Source organism: Dendrobates tinctorius, unplaced genomic scaffold (genome assembly GCF_039654945.1).
Source record: "Dendrobates tinctorius isolate UK_male_01 unplaced genomic scaffold, ASM3965494v1 ptg000073l, whole genome shotgun sequence".
NCBI classification, from domain to species: Eukaryota; Metazoa; Chordata; class Amphibia; order Anura; family Dendrobatidae; genus Dendrobates; species Dendrobates tinctorius.
Genome location: NW_027361741.1, coordinates 28,730,877 through 28,748,699, shown reverse-complemented (window position 1 = coordinate 28,748,699; position 17,823 = coordinate 28,730,877). Strand labels below are relative to the sequence as shown.

General features: G+C 43.1%; 2 protein-coding genes across 2 annotated transcripts in view; one reads left to right on the top strand and one right to left on the bottom strand.

Annotated features, from left to right (window-relative positions):
- Positions 1 to 17,823, top strand: part of SCARF2 (scavenger receptor class F member 2) — a 299,967-nt gene that overhangs the window by 42,332 nt on the left and 239,812 nt on the right. The window lies entirely within an intron of this gene.
- On the bottom strand, positions 15,220 to 16,583 carry LOC141096217 (uncharacterized). The gene is made up of 2 exons (XM_073582708.1): positions 16,064 to 16,583; positions 15,220 to 15,780 (listed from the first exon to the last, which is right to left on the bottom strand). Exons 1-2 carry the CDS (start codon positions 16,487 to 16,489, stop codon positions 15,235 to 15,237), a joined length of 972 nt encoding a protein of 323 aa, XP_073438809.1. The 5' UTR covers positions 16,490 to 16,583; the 3' UTR covers positions 15,220 to 15,234.

Below are 17,823 nucleotides of genomic sequence, written 5' to 3'. Positions count from 1 at the left end.
TACACACGGACAAATGATTCTCTATGGGGCAGCTCCCAACCGCCATATATTTCTCGTCTGTATTCTATGGTCCGTGCCAATCGCAGCATGCTGCGATTGTCAGCATACTACGCCCGTAGTATGCCAATGCAAGTCTATGGGTGCGCAAAAAAATACGGATTACACACGGACCACACGTGTGACTTGCAGGTCTTTTGGCAGGTGACAGGAAATGGGTCAATTCTTCATCAGGAAGCTTAGACATGCTAATTAGCTCAAAAAATGCTCCAGACATCCAGGAAGTACGCCTCCACGGAATTCTGCAGCATCATGGCGCCATATTTCCTCAATGTGGAGATGCTGATTGTATTAGTGCAGGAGCGGCCGGAAATCTGGGACCAACGTGATGCCCATTATGCCAACCGGGCAAGAAGGGAGTCGTCATGGAGGCGCATATGTCGCCAGATGTTCCACGATTTTGGTGATCGGCCACGTGAGAAGCAGCAGCAAATGAGTAAGTACAAGCCAAAAGTTGTTTAAAATTACCTCACATCAAACAAGGCATTTAGAATCAGGGCCCCCCCCCCTTCCTGTGCTTGGACTTTTTGCCTCATGAGGCGGGTAGATATTTATGTGACCCATGGTTACACACTGGCATAATTTGGCCCAGGCCACAAGCTCCTCATCCTCCTAGCCAACCAAGTGTAGTTACTTGATACCTGAACTATTGTGACCCTGTGTATCTGGCCTGGATGCCCCAATTATATATGCCACCCTGGGTAGAAAGCACACCCTAGAAGGCCACATGCCTAGGCTACTTGTAGCAAATTTGACCTAGCAAATATGTGAAATTGAGAATATTTCCTGTCACATTGCAGTGGAAGATGTGATGAGACGCTGGCGCAGCATCTGCGACCAATACAGGCGGGAACGTCAGCAGCGTGCCAGGAGTGGTGATGCGGGCCACATAAAACGGAAATATATATATTATGACCACCTCTCCTTCCTCGCTCCAATTCTGGAACTGAGACCGTAAGTAGATACCTCACACCACATTACACAGATACTTTACAGGGCCAAAAAAATTGATTTATTTTTGGCTCTGTTCTATTTCATAACAGAACTCAGTCCATCCTTACGGAGAGAGAAACTGGCTCAGATACAGAGCCCATCATAGATCCTGGGTCTGTAGGGGAAGAGGTGGCTGGCCCATCTTCTCCCCCTCCAAGAAGCATGGGTGAAGATTCCTCTCAGGAAAACCCAGTGCCTGCACCAAAAACCCCTCCACCAGGACCACATCCACAAGCAGGACCGTCTGCTGCTGCACCATCAGCCATACAGGAGGAGCAGGGCAACATCAGCAGCAGCCCAACTGCCCAGATCCAGGGCTCCCCACAGCCTGCTGGACCATCCCGGCGAGGAAGAAGGCGCCAGATCCCTGCCCAAGATACCCGTACCAATGTTAACACAGGGGTACTGAACTATCTGGCTATCGTCAATAATGATGATGAGGAGGAGGCGTACTCACGGAGCCTGGCCCATTATCTTCGGGCCCTTTCCCGTGAGGTGAGACTACATATTCGAGGATGTTTTCAGATCCTGCTTGATGCAAGCACACACCCCAATACCCCATATGAGTTATTTGAATATCTGGAGAGGTGGAATCTGATGCGCCTTAGACACCCCACACACATGCTTGCTCAAGCAGGCTCTGAGGATCCTCAAATATGTGGGCTTACACCTCATCCCCTTCCTCCCCCTACCCAACTCTTCCAACACCAGGCACATATGTCTGGCTATAGCCAACCTCACCAATATGGCCACTTGTTCCCACCCAGTGTTGGAGGCTGGTCCCAACCTGGTTGGGGAAGACTTGGCTATTTTGGTGGGTATGAGCAACGGGCCTACCAGCCCCAACAAGAGGCCCCTCTCCAGTATCAGTCTGCCCAGTACCAACCACAATCACAGGAGGCAGTACACTACCCACATCATGGGCAACAGTATGCCCCCACACAGGGCGATGGCCAAGTTGGGCAAAGTAGCCAGCAGCAAACACAGGCTGGTCTTCCGCCTTCTCCTCCCCCGACCTACCAAAATGTATAATGTTGCCATTTTGGTATTGGCTATTGGTTTTGTGGTTGTTTTGTTTGTCAGAAAATGTTTTTTGTTCCCAATTTTCACATCTGCACAATGGCCAATTTGGCCCATTGCCACATTTATCATATGGCAATAATATGTTTTTGAAAAAAAAAAAATAAGGCAAAAGTAAACATTTGTCTACTACATTTTACGTCTCTGTCTCAATTATAAAAAAAGGTGTCAGCATACTAACATACGCTTACCAATGCAATTAAACAGTCATAGAATCATAACGGGTTTAAATATATATATTTAGACAGACATAAACCAAAAAATTATAACATAGACACAGCATGCTCTTGCCAAGAAGTTTCCCCCTCAGGTGACATAAAGTAATTTGTGAAAATATCACGCACTTTGAGCCCAGAGAGTGGTCTACGTTGAGGGTTGATAGGTGGTCGCGCCCTACGTACTTTGTCTGACCCACGCACAACACCAGCAGAGGAGGAACAATCATGTATCCTGGTGAAGTTATGAAGAACGACACATGCTTTAATAACTTCATTTACATTTTTTGTTCACTCAGCTGAATGGCAGACTGTAGGACCCGCCATTTGGCACAAAGAATGCCAAAGGAACACTCTACCAGTCACCGAGCACGTGATAGGCGCAAGTTAAAAATTCTGTGCCGGTGGTCCAGGTTGTGCCGGGGATATGGCCTCATGACATTGCGCGTTAATTGAAACGCCTCATTTGCCACAAGGACATAAGGGACTGATTCTTGAGTGGAGCCTGGTAGCTGGCGTGGTGGTGGTAGATCCAACTGGTTGGTGCGTAGCCGCCGACCCATAATGGAAGTATTGAGGACTCTAGAGTCTCTCGTCCTTCCATAGGCCCCAATGTCAACAATTATAAACTTGTATTGAGGGTCGGCCAGAGCCAACAAAACAACAGAAAAGTATTGTTTATAATTGAAGAATTGGGAGCCAGAGTTCGGCGGCTTACGCACCCGGATATGTTTGCCATCAAGGGCCCCAATACAATTAGGAAACTGGCATTCCTCCTCAAAATCCCTTGCTGTCCTCAACCAGTCTTCCATCCTGGGCTCGGGCATGACGAGTTGATGTAGTCTTGACCATATTTGACTACATGTCGACCTGTCTATGCCAGAAATGGTAGATCTTCCAATGAGAAACTCATGGTGGAGAGCGGCATAAGACAGGCCGGTGGACAGGAAGCTGAAGAACAACAGAAATGGAACATTTTAGAATGCTCAAATGAACAAAACACCAGGTACATACATACCAAACTTGTTAGTGATTCATATCTACTAACACACATATATTTGGTCGCACAATCACTACGTTATATTCAGTACATATTACACATAACATTCTGGTCTGTAAGTTTAAATATATCTGGAATAAGATGAGGGCATTGAACTTAGTACAAAAATGAAAAAAACATACTTTGGGCAACACATCATGAACATAGAAAATGTGGTTGTGTAGTACATACCGTAATGTGAGTAGAAGTCGCTCCTCTGCAGATATAGCTTTGCGCATCCTTGTGTCCTGAAAGGTTATCCCAGGGCGCACTGTCTCCAAGAGTAGATCAAATGTTGCAAGGTTCATGTGACAGTATTGGTAAAATGTTTCCGGATGATCCCGCAGAGAAGAATAGAGGCGGTGAAAATGACCTTGTGAGTCGTTGCCTCAAAAGTGGATGGACCCACATGCGTCTCCTCCGCGGATCCACTATCACTGGGTATGGGTGACCAAAGCGGCGTGACAAAAGTCAGTTGAAGAGAACCTGCTCAGTTGTGTTGAAACTCAGACTGTCTGCCATGTTGCACATACAACAGCAACACACCTAGTGAAGGCAAGGTCACAAATGGACAGAATGGAAGCAGCAACCTGTTCCTGAGCCAATAAATAGGGTGTAGGCTAATGATTTAAATAGTTTGCAGGCCTCAAAACTGTTAAATGTCCATTTTGCAAGCCTGCGACAAAATCTCGCCATACGGATGCCATACGAATTGCATACGGATGCTGACATGCGCAAAATACGCGACCACACCTTGCTTACGGATGACATACGGAGCACTATTTAGGGGTCATTCACCCGTATTACGCATGTAAAATATGGACCGTGTGGTTAGTGTGACCCCGGCCTAAGAGCAACATTAGAATGACTATACAATACTCCCAAGTCATGGGACATGACACTTCAAGAAAAGTTCAGCTGTGTTTTCCCTCAAGTGTCTTTTCTGACGTCTTCTTGGACATCTTTTTCGCCACAGTCTTTTCTTTATATTCCAAGTATAACATAGTGAAATGAAAGGACAGAGACAGGTCACTTCTTTTAGCTGCTTCATGGCTTTCTAGGCCTGGAGTAGACAAAAGACAGAACATATCCACAGTAAGTCATTTTAGCATTGTGCACATTTTCAACATTTTGTCGTTCTTATAGTGCTTTTTCAGGCCAGCTCCAGGTGTAAACTGCCCGATAATGGCGTCATGTGCACATACACTAAAGGCCCTTTTACATTTAGCGATGCACCAGCGATCCGACCAGCGATACGACACGGTCAGGATCGCTGGTGCATCGCTAAATGATCGCTAGTGAGCTTTCACACAGAAAGATCTCACAGCGATGCAGCAGCGACGCAGCGCACGATACTCACCTTTCACACACAGCGATCCAGACGTCCTCCCGCCCGCATCCACACGTTGCTCGTCGTCACAGCAGGAAGCCCAGCAGGAAGCTGACGACGAGAAATGGAGCCGCCCGATCTCGCGCGATCAGCGATGGACAGCGGGAGAGCCGGTCGTTGGTAAGTATCACACATAGCGATATCGCTAGCAATATCGCTATAACGTCACAAAACCGGTGACGTTTTAGCGATATTGCTAGCGATATCGCTTAGTGTAAAACCCCCTTAAGTGTCTATCACAAACTTGATGTGAACACAGCTTAAGGTATTTGCATAAAAACAATTAGGTAATTGCCATATTACAACAGTACTGGTTAGACACAATTGTAGCAATAGATTGGGGCTTACATTGCTACTAATGTGTGCTATATGGCACATTGGCTATAACAAACACTGATTCTCTAAGCTTGTGTTTGTAGACTGCGCTGGGGGGTTGACTTCTCCCATCTCTGAAATAACCCAGCTCATGAGCCTTTTTAATGAATGTTTAAAGCAGGAACATGTGCACATATGGAGCTAGAGATCATAATTTACAGTTTCCTGTCTCACACACTCAGTTTCATGCTGTGAGCACCGCTTAGTTAATGAAACCAAATCCCACTCAGAGTTTTTGGTTATTAGCACAGTTGTACCTCAAAGCAACAGTCCTGGGCTAAGACTGCCTCAGTTTTCAATTTCAACAGTGTGTGGAGTTTGCCAAAACAATTTGAGTTGGCCTTTCTCCAGAGCTGATTTGGCCTACTCTTCTGACTTCATGCGGTTTTGGACTAGATGCAGTTAACTATTGCTAGAAAGCCCAAGTCCTTGTGGATTTTCACTGGTGGAATCCAGGTGGGGGAGGGGGGTTCAGGGAGATGAACAGTGAATTGTGGCTTGTGCAGTATTCACAGAAACCTAGAGAATTTCGATGATAACTCAAAATCACTTGGTCCTATAAGCACATTACCCAACGTGCAGTATTGTAAACCCTAAGCGTTTTTTCGAAGAACTGTGAGTTAAGGTACCGTTACACTAAGCGATGCACCAGCGATCCTGATAACGATACGACCTGGTAAGGATCTCTGGTGCATCGCTAAATGGTCACTAGTAAGCTGTTAGACAGATCTACTCAACGACACAGCAACAGATCCGGCGATCCATATAACGACCTTGGCGGTCGTTGGCACCTTGTCACACAGCAGCTATTCTGACGACTCACGCCTGCGTCCCTGAGTTCTGCGTCGCCAACATGGTTGCTCGTCGGCGTCAAACTCAGCGATGCATGCTGGCCAGCAGGAAGCCAACAATCAGAAAATGGCCTGGAACATTCGAACATGATCAGCGATATCCAGCGTGTCACACGTAGCGAGATCGCTGTTGCAAATCGTATAGATAATGGGATGCTCACCGCGTATCAAGTAGGTGCTCAGAGTTAAAAAGTACACACTAATAGAAAAAACAACCTTGGCACACAAATAAATGATTCAAAATGAATTCATATAGCTGCTTTTATTTAGATGGACCAAAAAAGGTGAAGTACAGATAATTAAATATCAACATTTCGGCTCTCTGGCCTTTATCAAGAATTTATCTGTAATAACAAAAAATCTCATTACAATAAATGAAGATATTTTTTCAAAAGAAGAAAAAAAATATAAGAAATAAAGACAAAAATAAAAAACAGGTCCATATCACGCATTATTGTACAACAATCCAAATAATACATATTAGATACAAGCCACCATATAAGATACAAGCCACCATATAATGTAAATTTATCTGTAAGTAATTCATAAGTAATTTGGTGATGCAACAGTGATCTCGCTAACGATCTCGTTATGTGAGATGGGGACTTTACTCTGTTCCCCATCCTGGAAATGTGTGTATTTATTGACAATTGGCTGTTATCATTTGACTTGTCAATGGGTTGAGTCCATACCATTTCTAGGATTGGCCAAACACGTGTCCTAACTGGCGGACAAACAGTTCGGCAGATATCTATCTCTCCTGAGTATCCCATACACATGGGTACTTTGATTGAGTGTTCATGTGTTTATTTATGGGGAGAGAGGAGAAATCCGCAGCCTGATGTCTTTAGAAGAAGCTAATCTTCCCTTGAAACAAAAGGGTTTCTCATTAAAATTCCAAAAGCCCAATCCTTCTCAGGGGCCGAGAAGCCCCCATACACATCAGATGGGTGGAATTTTTAAGATCACACAATGTTCATGTACTATGTATGGGGCCTTAATAGTGTCAATCTTTGTAGCGACATATATTATTGACAAGGTCTGTATAAGAGCTGTAAACCAAAAACAGGAGACCTTCAATCAAAACTATTTGCAAACTTGCTTCAGTTTTGCTCCGATGTGTTAGGGCAAAATGCAAATTTTTGCTAAAGTGCATGTACTCTTTAAGAGCTATTTTATGAAGCGCCCATAGGCCTCAGTGACCAATAGATAACCTTCCCCTTTTATATTTTGCCCTCTCCTAATTCTGTGCTCTGTAGAACATTTCCAGATCCTTCAGGCTCATGAACAGAATGCAAACACAAGAATGAAGACTGACACTTTTATTGGTGGAAAATTAGGAGCGAGCGAACAGTGGAATAACTCTGCATAGCAATGTAGGTTTATGTCCTGTCCGAACCCAATTGGGAAATTTTAGTAGAAAACATTAGTTGTCTGTTGGGGAAAGATAACTCTGTAATGGCGAAATACAATTTTATACAAGACTTGACATAAGAGTGCAACCTGAGACTTCTAACACTTTATACATGTCTACCACGCTCCTGTTTTTTCGTACACTTCTTTGGGAAAGCTTCTGCTATTTCTATGAATGTAATTTTCTAGATTGTCGAATGTCTTGTAGATACATTTTTATATTGTAATTTTGGGACCTTTAATTACAGAAATCTGTGTGCTGCAATCACCTTTTCTAGATAATGCAAATGATGAAGGGTGAGGGAATAGTGTCCCAAAATGCTTTGATCCATTTTTTGTCACTGTATGATTGTCAAACCCAAACAGTAAAAATGAAACATTACAGTAATAATTACTTTAATCTAACTCTGGCTGTGACCTGAATAAGTCATTTTGGAATGTCTGTGGGTGAAATATGATGCAGAATTCCTACAGCTTTAATACTATGTTCACTTGTTACTTTATTTCAGTGCAACAATACAAAAACTGTGATGATTTCTGTTTCTGCAGGATACCGTATATCATTATGCAACACGTATAAATCATTTATAAAAGTCAAGCAATTTCATTAACTAATTTCCGAATGAATGCTCCACTACTCCCATTAGACAGATTTTTTATGTATGAGCGGGTTCTCCTGCCTCTTAATAATTATGATGCAATTTTACAGGTATAATGAGAATATGGCTGTGGTCACACTTGCGAGTGCAATGCGAGAAACTCGTGTGAGTCTCTTGCCTCGTTTGGACCGGAGCGCTCAGCTGCATAGAAAGACATGCAGCCGCACGCTCCATTCCCGAGTGCCGGTGCCAGTGCCGGGCATTGAGGCGAGAGACTCACGCGAGTTTCTTGCATTGCCCTTGCAAGTGTGACCCTGGCCTATCCAGCATACAAAATATCATACCTTCAATTATTATTAGGTTATTTTCCCATTGTCCTATTTTCGGGAAGCTGATACTGTTATGGTCAACAAGGATAAGCCTCAATCAGCGTTATGGGGCCAAAAGTGTCTTTTTGGGCTCCATTGATCCAGTATAAATCAGTATACTATAAAAACGATTTTATAACCTGATCTGGTATACTTTTTTTTTTTTTTTTAACAATGGGTCCTGGTGGTGACAGATATCTTTTTTAGTGCATATGTTGGGGACTTTTCCCAGTGAGGTTATAAATATAATAAGAATATATTCTTAGTTTTTCGAAAAAAATTTTTACTGCCACACCAAGTATTTAACTAGAAGGCCGGGATCACACACAGCGAGATACGGCCGAGTCTCGCAGGTTAAAACCAAGCTCTGGCGCCGGCACTCCGGAGCGGAGCGTGCAGCCGCACAGCAATACATGGAGCTGCACGCTCCGCTCCGGAGTGCCGGTGCCAGAGCTTGGTTTTAACCTGCGAAACTCAGCCGTATCTCGCTGTAGTGTGACTCTGGCCGAAACTAGATAATAGTTCTGAGCAAGGCTGCATTCCCACTATGAGCTTTTGATGAGTTTTTGATGTTTCAGGTTTTCTTCCCCATTTCTGCACCTACTGAGAAGGTTACCTGCTTTTAAATTACATTTTTGACACTGGGGTTTTGTCTTTTGTCGGTGTGTCATGTTTTAAATAAAGTTGCTTTGATTTTTATATACTCAGGTGCAGATTACATGCGTTTTTGATGCATTTTTGCAGCGGAAATCCTCTAAAAATTCATGTGCATTTTTTACCTGTGGATTTTCCATATTTAATACAAGTCTGTAGGAAAAATCTGCACAAAAAACTCAGTGTACCCACAAAAGAAATTGACATGTTATGGATTTGATCAGTTTACGCCGAGTAACAAAAGCAGAGTGCGCATGAGATTTCTACAAATCCCATCCACTTTGCTGGATCTGTAAGACGCAGCATTTTTCACACATTGAAAATACAAAAACTCACTAAAAACTCATTGTGAGTAGAGATGAGCGGACCCGTGGAAGTTTCGAGTTCGGCCAAACTTTAGTCCAAAGTTTGATTCGGGTACCAGAACTCGACCCGTACTTGACCCCGAATCCAAAGCCCATATAAGTCTGTATGGACCCGAACTTTGGTGCTGTAAAATGGCTGTAAAATATTCATAGTAAGGGCTAAGGGGCTGCACAAGGAAGGAAAATGAAGGTAAGAGTAGGACAATTACCCTGCAAACAAATGTGGATAGGGAAATTACTTAAAATAAGATAGAATAAAAAAAATAAAAAATAATCTTGAACCAGAAGGTGGAGGGCCAAGTGGAGGAGTGGAGCAGTGCCTTGCATGTGTAGTTTGCTGTACTTGTTAATAAATAAATGAAAAAAATGACATGAGGTCCCCGATATTTTTAATAACGAGCCAAGAGAAAGCAGATAGCTGTGAGCTTGTCTTCTCATGCTGGGAAAGGGCCACTATCCATGCAAAGCAGCCAGCTGGAGGCTGATATTAATAGGCTGGGAAGGTCCATGGATATTGGTTCCATCTCAGCCTAATAAGACCAGCCCTCAACCACCCCAGAAATGGCGCATCCATTAGATGCGCCAATTCTGGCTTTTAGCATCAGCTCATCCCAATTGCCCTACTCTGAGAGCAACAATTCAAGGGTTATTCATGAACGAGGCTCCATAGGTCAATTTCGTTCAGTCTCACGGGCGATAAGATTACTGATGTCAATGCTCGTGAGACATGATCCCTACTAACCTATGAAGCATAGTTCAGATGGCCAGTTGCTGGGCAATACTTGGCATGGCTCTGGATATGCTTTTCAACAAACTTTATTTGCCACAAAACCCAAAGAGTAAAACACACTTCCTGGAACAAAACAAAACCTACAAGAAACAAAATAAGCAAAAAACCCTGCTGTAACTAAATAGGTAAAAAGCAAGTGCATTTAAATAACTTAGGGTTCTTAGTAATACTGTTTTTGATCAAAAATAGCATAAAATCCATCCCACCGTCGTCAAGATACCCTTGATTGGGACAAAACCTACACTAACTAATATTAAAAACATTATGTGTCAGAATTGACCTCAGTGTGTGAATAAGGGCAGATTGCCGGACCGAGTCCCATTCTACGAACACCAGTCTGGGGAAACTTTTAAATGTAATTACCAGCTCAGAAAAGGGAGGACACGCCCCGGCTTGCACAAAATGCAAAAATACAAAGAAAAACACAAAAATTGAGCTTAGATTAAGTTGGTATACATGCAGAACATAAACGCATGTTCATATTGGCCATAAAGTGCACAAAACCTACAAGAAACAAAATGAGCAAAAAACCCTGCTGTAAATATATAGGTAAAAAGCAAAAGTGCATTTAAATAAAACAGGGTTCTTACTAATACTGTTTTTGATCAAAAATAACATAAAAGTCATCTCACCATCGTCAAAAATCTTCAACATCAAAAACTAACCAAATACTCATGGTGGGAAAATAGCCTTAAGCCATGTTCACACGATCCATTTTTCTATATCCAAAACATGATCTCTTGGCAGTAAAAAAAATCAGCAGCCAAAACACAGGTTTAGTTGCCTTTTTTGCTGTGTTTTTCAGGATCCCAAAGTTCAGCTTTGTTTCCACCTTGCAAGCATATAAGGTGTTAGGCCACTAATGCAAGACATACAGTGTGTGAAACCCCAATATACAAATTGCCTTTTCAGAGAGGAAGAGGACTTGAATTCTAGTGCCACTTATTGAAAGTAACAATCCTAAAAGTCAGTATCAACCCTTTAATGAGTTTTGCCATATGACTGGATTAGAAGCCAAACCAAAACCTCAGTTTGCAGATACAGTGTTTCAGGGAGTTGCTCTCTCTTCATTGCAAAGTGTGAGATATAATTTGGCTAGATGAGAGGATTAAGACTCTGATCTAAAGGGGGTTTTACACTAAGCGAGATCGCTAATGATATCGCTCAAGCGACACCGATATTGTGACGCGACAGCGATCACGCTAGCGATCTCGTTAAGTGTGAAAGGTAGCAGCGACCGGACCCCCCGTCGGCTATCGCTGATCGTGCTCGAATGTGCAGGTACATTTTTCCATCGCTGACGTCCCGCTGTCCAGTAATTATCGTTGTGTTTGAAGCTTTTAAAACGATGAGCGACGTCAATAATGACGCATGGCTCAGCGACACAGGCGTGACTTACCTGCCACGCCTCCTCTTCCCTATTGGTCTTCAAAGCGCTGACAATGTGCGAAATGTATCTGACAAAAAAGGTATAAAAGACAACGCTTGAACGCCTCATTCAACACTTTGTTCCCAAGCATATTGGATGTTAACCGGTTTGGTTCCAGTGTGAGTCGCTACAGCGTATATATTTTAACGGCTTTCACAACGCGGTTGCTTCGGCGTCCCTATTGTAATCGCTATTGCGCTTTTATTAGTGGATTCATTTTATTCATCAAAAGAACAACTCTGTTTGCCAGGTATGTATTTCAATAGTACCATTTTTTTTTTTTTTTAGAGTAATACTGTTAATGATTATTGTGTTGGCTTTATACAAATGAAGCTCTTGTTACCAAATCGTCTATTGATTTTATTTTATGTTGCAGTTTGTATATCATGAACGGCGCAGAGCGTGCTATTGTGGCTGCTGCTTTGGTGTTGGAGGCTGGTCGGCTACATGAAGAGGCACAGATGCAAGAGAGGCGTTCCAAAAGAAAGCGGCGCATGTGGACCAGAGAGTGGTTGGCGAAGAGGTCCGAATTCTCACACATGCAGCTCGTAAGAGAACTGCAGGAGAACAATCCTCAGGATTTCAAGAACTATCTGCGGATGTCAGAGGACTCTTTCAAATTTTTACTAGCCAGGGTGACGCCATTGATTGAAAGGAGAAATACCAAAATGCGAGCTGCTGTGCCGGTAGACGAACGATTGACCGTGACGCTGAGATTCCTGGCCACCGGACGATCACTGAAAGATCTGCAATTTTCTTCTGCCGTTTCTTTGTCACTGCTCAGCAGTTTGATTCCTGAAACATGCAATGCCATAGTTCAAAGCCTCAGGAGCTACATCCAGTTTCCTACAACAGTGGCGGAGTGGAAAAATATTGCCTCTGATTTTGAGCGGCTTTGGCAGTTCCCAAACTGTGGGGGGGCTTTGGATGGTAAACATGTGAGGATCACCCAACCGCCGAACAGTGGATCCTATTTTTACAATTATAAGGGCTATTTTAGTGTAATACGTATGGCCCTTGTTAATGCAAACTACGAGTTCATAAATGTTGATGTTGGCATGAACGGCAGGATTTCAGATGGTGGAGTGTTAGAACATACACTTTTTGGAGAGCGATTGACCAATTGTGACCTGAACCTGCCTCCCAACACAGAGACAACCGCCAACCTCAACTTTGTTTTTGTCGGTGATGAAGCCTTCGCGCTGCATGCGAATCTACTGAAACCGTACCAACAAAAAAGTGTGACGGAGCAAACACGTATATTTAACTACCGTTTGTCAAGGGCACGAAGGGTTGTTGAGAATGCGTTTGGCATCATGGCCAGCCGCTTTCGGATTTTCCACACACCCATAAACCTAAAGTTGCAATCCATTGACTCGGTCGTTGTGGCTTGTTGCGTGCTGCACAATTTTCTGCGGCGCCGCGATGCAAATGATTACACTCCGCCTGCCTTTGTGGACTCTGTTGACACAACAAATGGTCAGCTTGTTCTTGGTAGGTGGCGCGACAATGATCCCGCAGTACCTGGACTTCAAGCACTGGCAAGGGGAAGAAACCGTGATGATGCTAAGGCCTGCAGGGACCAATACTGCCAATATTTTAATGGGCCTGGTGCTGTTACTTGGCAGCATGAAATCTAGACAGCAAAAGTGTTTATTTAACATGTTTATTTCATTCTTGTGTGATAAAAACAACAATAAATTCACATAGTTGCTACTTTTCAAAGTGTTACTGGTTTTTAAAAGAAAAAAAAAATAACATAGCCCTGAGACACAGTATCAGCACTGTAGCGATCCGTTAACACGCCATTTTACAACCGCCCTTAAGTGGACTCTATAGCGTCACCGATAAGCGCGCAGTAGTACCATAACAAAAAGTACGCAGTAGCGTCACCAAATGAGGCGGGAAAACGTCGTGACGTCACGACGTTCTTGTGGCCGTCCCTGCTGCGTTGTGAAAGCAAAACAGGAAGCAATGGCTGGTAGACAGAGAGCTACACCTTGGGGGGAGGCCGAAATGCGTTTCCTGGTACAGGAGATGGAGAGGCGCGATTATGCGTGTGGACAGGCGCATGCACACCCCATGAGACACAAGCGGGCTGTGTTGCGTAGGATCAGGCGAGGACTGTTACGCCGGTTCGGAGTTGAACGCACCACAACGCAAATCAGAAAAAAACTGGCAGATCTGCGCTTTCGCTCAAGAGACCTCCTCACCAGCCTCCAACAACAAGTGCGGAGGGACCGAGGTGAGTGTTCCAGATAGTATGTTTTAAACATATGTTTTTTTTTTTTTTTTTTTTTCCCAACAGGGTTTACAGTGTAAAAAAAAAAAAAAAAATATATGATTCGCACAAGTGAAATTGCACAACGCAAATATAAGTCGTTTTGCCCTCAGTTTTGTTTTTTCCAAACAGCGGCGCATGCGGCGGCCCCAGCCCCATCAGCACCTGCAGCACCAACATCCCCCGCAGCACACGCAAGCCAGGCGGTGCAAGCATCTCCTGAAGCAGAGTCCGTAAGTGTATAAAATGCGTTTGTTCATGTTATTAGTATTGTTATTGGGTTGAAAATTACAAGAATAGGGGGGGGGGAAAGAAGTCATGGTTCACATAAGCCGAACGGTAAATAAAAACCAAAGTTTATTCCAGGGAGGAAACAATAATGGAGTATTACAATACCGTTTCTTTTTTTTTATGTTTTCACCGCTTTGGAAATGTTCAATGCTCAATTTCATATTTTTAGATACCTGAGCCCGTAAGGACCCCCTCGCCCCCCTCAACGCCTCAACCACAAATTGCTTCCTCCACTTCATCCCCAATTGGTGTGTTTTCTCCAGTATCACTCCGGGAAGCTGGAGCTGACTCGACCTCCGGTAATAATTTTTTTTTTTTTTTTTTTTTTAAGCATGTGAGAAATTATAATTTGTGTAACAGTTGCTGGCATACTCTTTATTTAGACATTTTATTTTCTAGTACGTGTTGCCACTCGACGTGGAAGGGCTGTTATCTCCTCTTCTGAAGAGTCAGAGGCGCAACAAAAACGTAAGTGTTTGACCACAAGCATGAACCGTATGCACCCATCTGCTGCCACTTAACACTATGGCCCCATATTGCGATCCATAGGATATGGCCCATTTGCTACCAAACCCACATTATGCCACCATATGCTGCTCCACATACCATGGCACCGTATGCATGGACATTTACAAAACCGCCATCAACAATGTAAATTTCCTCAACAGAAATACCAACCTTACCTGAACTCTTGGCAGCACACAGGAGGGCGATGTCTGCGTTACACCAACTCGGAGTGATGCTGGACCAATTTGTGGCAGCCCAACCGCAGGGTGATAACATTTAATTTTTTTTTGTTTTGTTTAAAAAAATTGTCTATGTCATGTTGACATATGTTAAACTTTCATGGTTTGTTTAAAAATCAGTCTTAAAGAAAGAAATTAAAAAGCCTAACTGGCAAAACAATTTTTGTCTCAGTCTAGAAAGGACTTGGAATTGTAGTCATGTGTAATGCAAACATTTAAATTTCACTTTTTATTTTTTATAAACAAACAAAAAAGAAAAACCAAACAATTTTGTTAATACAAAAAGTTAACATAACAACTATAATTGAGTGTAACTAAAGTCTGAGTCATTCAGTTGCTGCCTTCCAGGATTTATGAATGGGCCAGACTGCCAATGTGGGGTTCCAAAGTTCATGCTGTGTAGCGGCTGAATCGCCCTTCTTGGCGTGCTTGTTACCTGTTCTTGTGTCTGCGGCCATGGGGTTATTGACATTGCTTGGGAATCCACCAGAATATAACTGTCTTTTAGTTGTCCAACAGCAGCTTTATTTAGCGCTTCGAATATAATTCTCTCAGCCTGAAGCCTTTGTGTAACGTCCAGAGACCGAAGTCTTTCGTCCACCATGTGCGCAAAGCCCCCAATGGCTTGCTTTTCCTGCAGCGACAATATGTTCTTTGCTATATCGACAAACTCAGGAAAAGGTGGAGCGGTGGCCTTTCTTTTTCTACTCACAGGGTTACGCCTTTGCACAGTGTACGCTCCCATGGACACACTTGCCTCCTCTGCCTCCTCGTCGGTTGGGTTTGATGTTGCAGGGGTTTCAGGAATTACACATGGTGTAGGTGACACCTCTTCTGTTACATGCTGCAAGAACAGAAAAACAAGGTTAAAACACAGAAAAAGTAAAACGAGTGTTTTTTAAACACATAACAATAATTTATTAAGAGGGGGTGTGAACATTGGTACTGGCTATGTACTGTCATCGACAAAATGTGTAGAAATTATGTAATGATAAACCAATTTAAAATGAAGAGGTATCAGCTGTGAACAAAGTTACAAATCATCAACTTAATGACTAAAACTCAACTGTACCATGTACATATATATGTATCATAGGTTATTGGAGGGAAACCCAAAACATACTTACATCGACTAGAGGGGAATCAGGCCGTGTCACTGTTTCTTCCTCTTGTGGCAGTGACATAGAACAGTGCATAACCCTGGGGATTTCCTGGTCTCGCGTAAACTCCAGCAAGTTGTAGTACCACAACTTCGGAACATACACTTCATCGGTACCTGCCCCAGACCTTGTAGACTTTTCCACCTTGTTCAATTCCTTTTTGAACACTGTGCGTAGAGCTTGAATTTTTTTTTTAATAACAGCCTCGTCAACTGTTTCGCTTGGGTGATTTTCTTGATATAGATTGACAAGTTTTTCATATGCAACCTTCTTCTTGTATTTGTTACTGTAATCAGGAGACTTCACCTTCCATAGGCAGGGCAGTGAGCGATACATCTCAATAAATAGGCGTATGAACTCTTGGCTGTTAGCAACTTGGCTACTTGATGCCATCTGTAATAAAAAAGAAAGGAAATGGTGAGAACTCTTTCATTTAGGTACGGACATACATTTTATAACAAATAGTTTGTATCGCATAAGCTTGGTCGCTGCCCTAGAAAGGTATCCCGTTCAACAATTACAAAAATGGGGGCGGGCGCGGTTTCAAAACTAAAATGGCTGCTCGGACATGTGCATATGGACAAAATGAACATAGACACAATAAAAAAGAGTTTGAATCGCCTAAGCTATGTTGCTGTCCTAGAAAGGTATCCCGTTCAACAATTACAAAAATGGGGGCGGGCGCGGTTTCAAAACTAAAATGGCTGCTCGGACATGTGCATATGGACAAAATGAACATAGACACAATAAAAAAGAGTTTGAATCGCCTAAGCTATGTTGCTGTCCTAGAAAGGTATCCCGTTCAACAATTACAAAAATGGGGGCGGGCGCGGTTTCAAAACTAAAATGGCTGCTCGGACATGTGCATATGGACAAAATGAACATAGACACAATAAAAAAGAGTTTGAATCGCATAAGCTTGGTCGCTGTCCTAGAAAGGTATCCCGTTCAACAATTACAAAAATGGTGGCGGGCGCGGTTTCAAAACTAAAATGGCTGCTCGGACATGTGCATATGGACAAAATGAACATAGACACAATAAAAAAGAGTTTGAATCGCCTAAGCTATGTTGCTGTCCTAGAAAGGTATCCCGTTCAACAATTACAAAAATGGGGGCGGGCGCGGTTTCAAAACTAAAATGGCTGCTCGGACATGTGCATATGGACAAAATGAACATAGACACAATAAAAAAGAGTTTGAATCGCATAAGCTTGGTCGCTGTCCTAGAAAGGTATCCCGTTCAACAATTACAAAAATGGTGGCGGGCGCGGTTTCAAAACTAAAATGGCTGCTCGGACATGTGCATATGGACAAAATGAACATAGACACAATAAAAAAGAGTTTGAATCGCATAAGCTTGGTCGCTGTCCTAGAAAGGTATCCCGTTCAACAATTACAAAAATGGGGGCGGGCGCGGTTTCAAAACTAAAATGGCTGCTCGGACATGTGCATATGGACAAAATGAACATAGACACAATAAAAAAGAGTTTGAATCGCATAAGCTATGTCGCTGTCCTAGAAAGGTATCCCGTTCAACAATTACAAAAATGGGGGCGGGCGCGGTTTCAAAACTAAAATGGCTGCTCGGACATGTGCATATGGACAAAATGAACATAGACACAATAAAAAAGAGTTTGAATCGCATAAGCTTGGTCGCTGTCCTAGAAAGGTATCCCGTTCAACAATTACAAAAATGGGGGCGGGCGCGGTTTCAAAACTAAAATGGC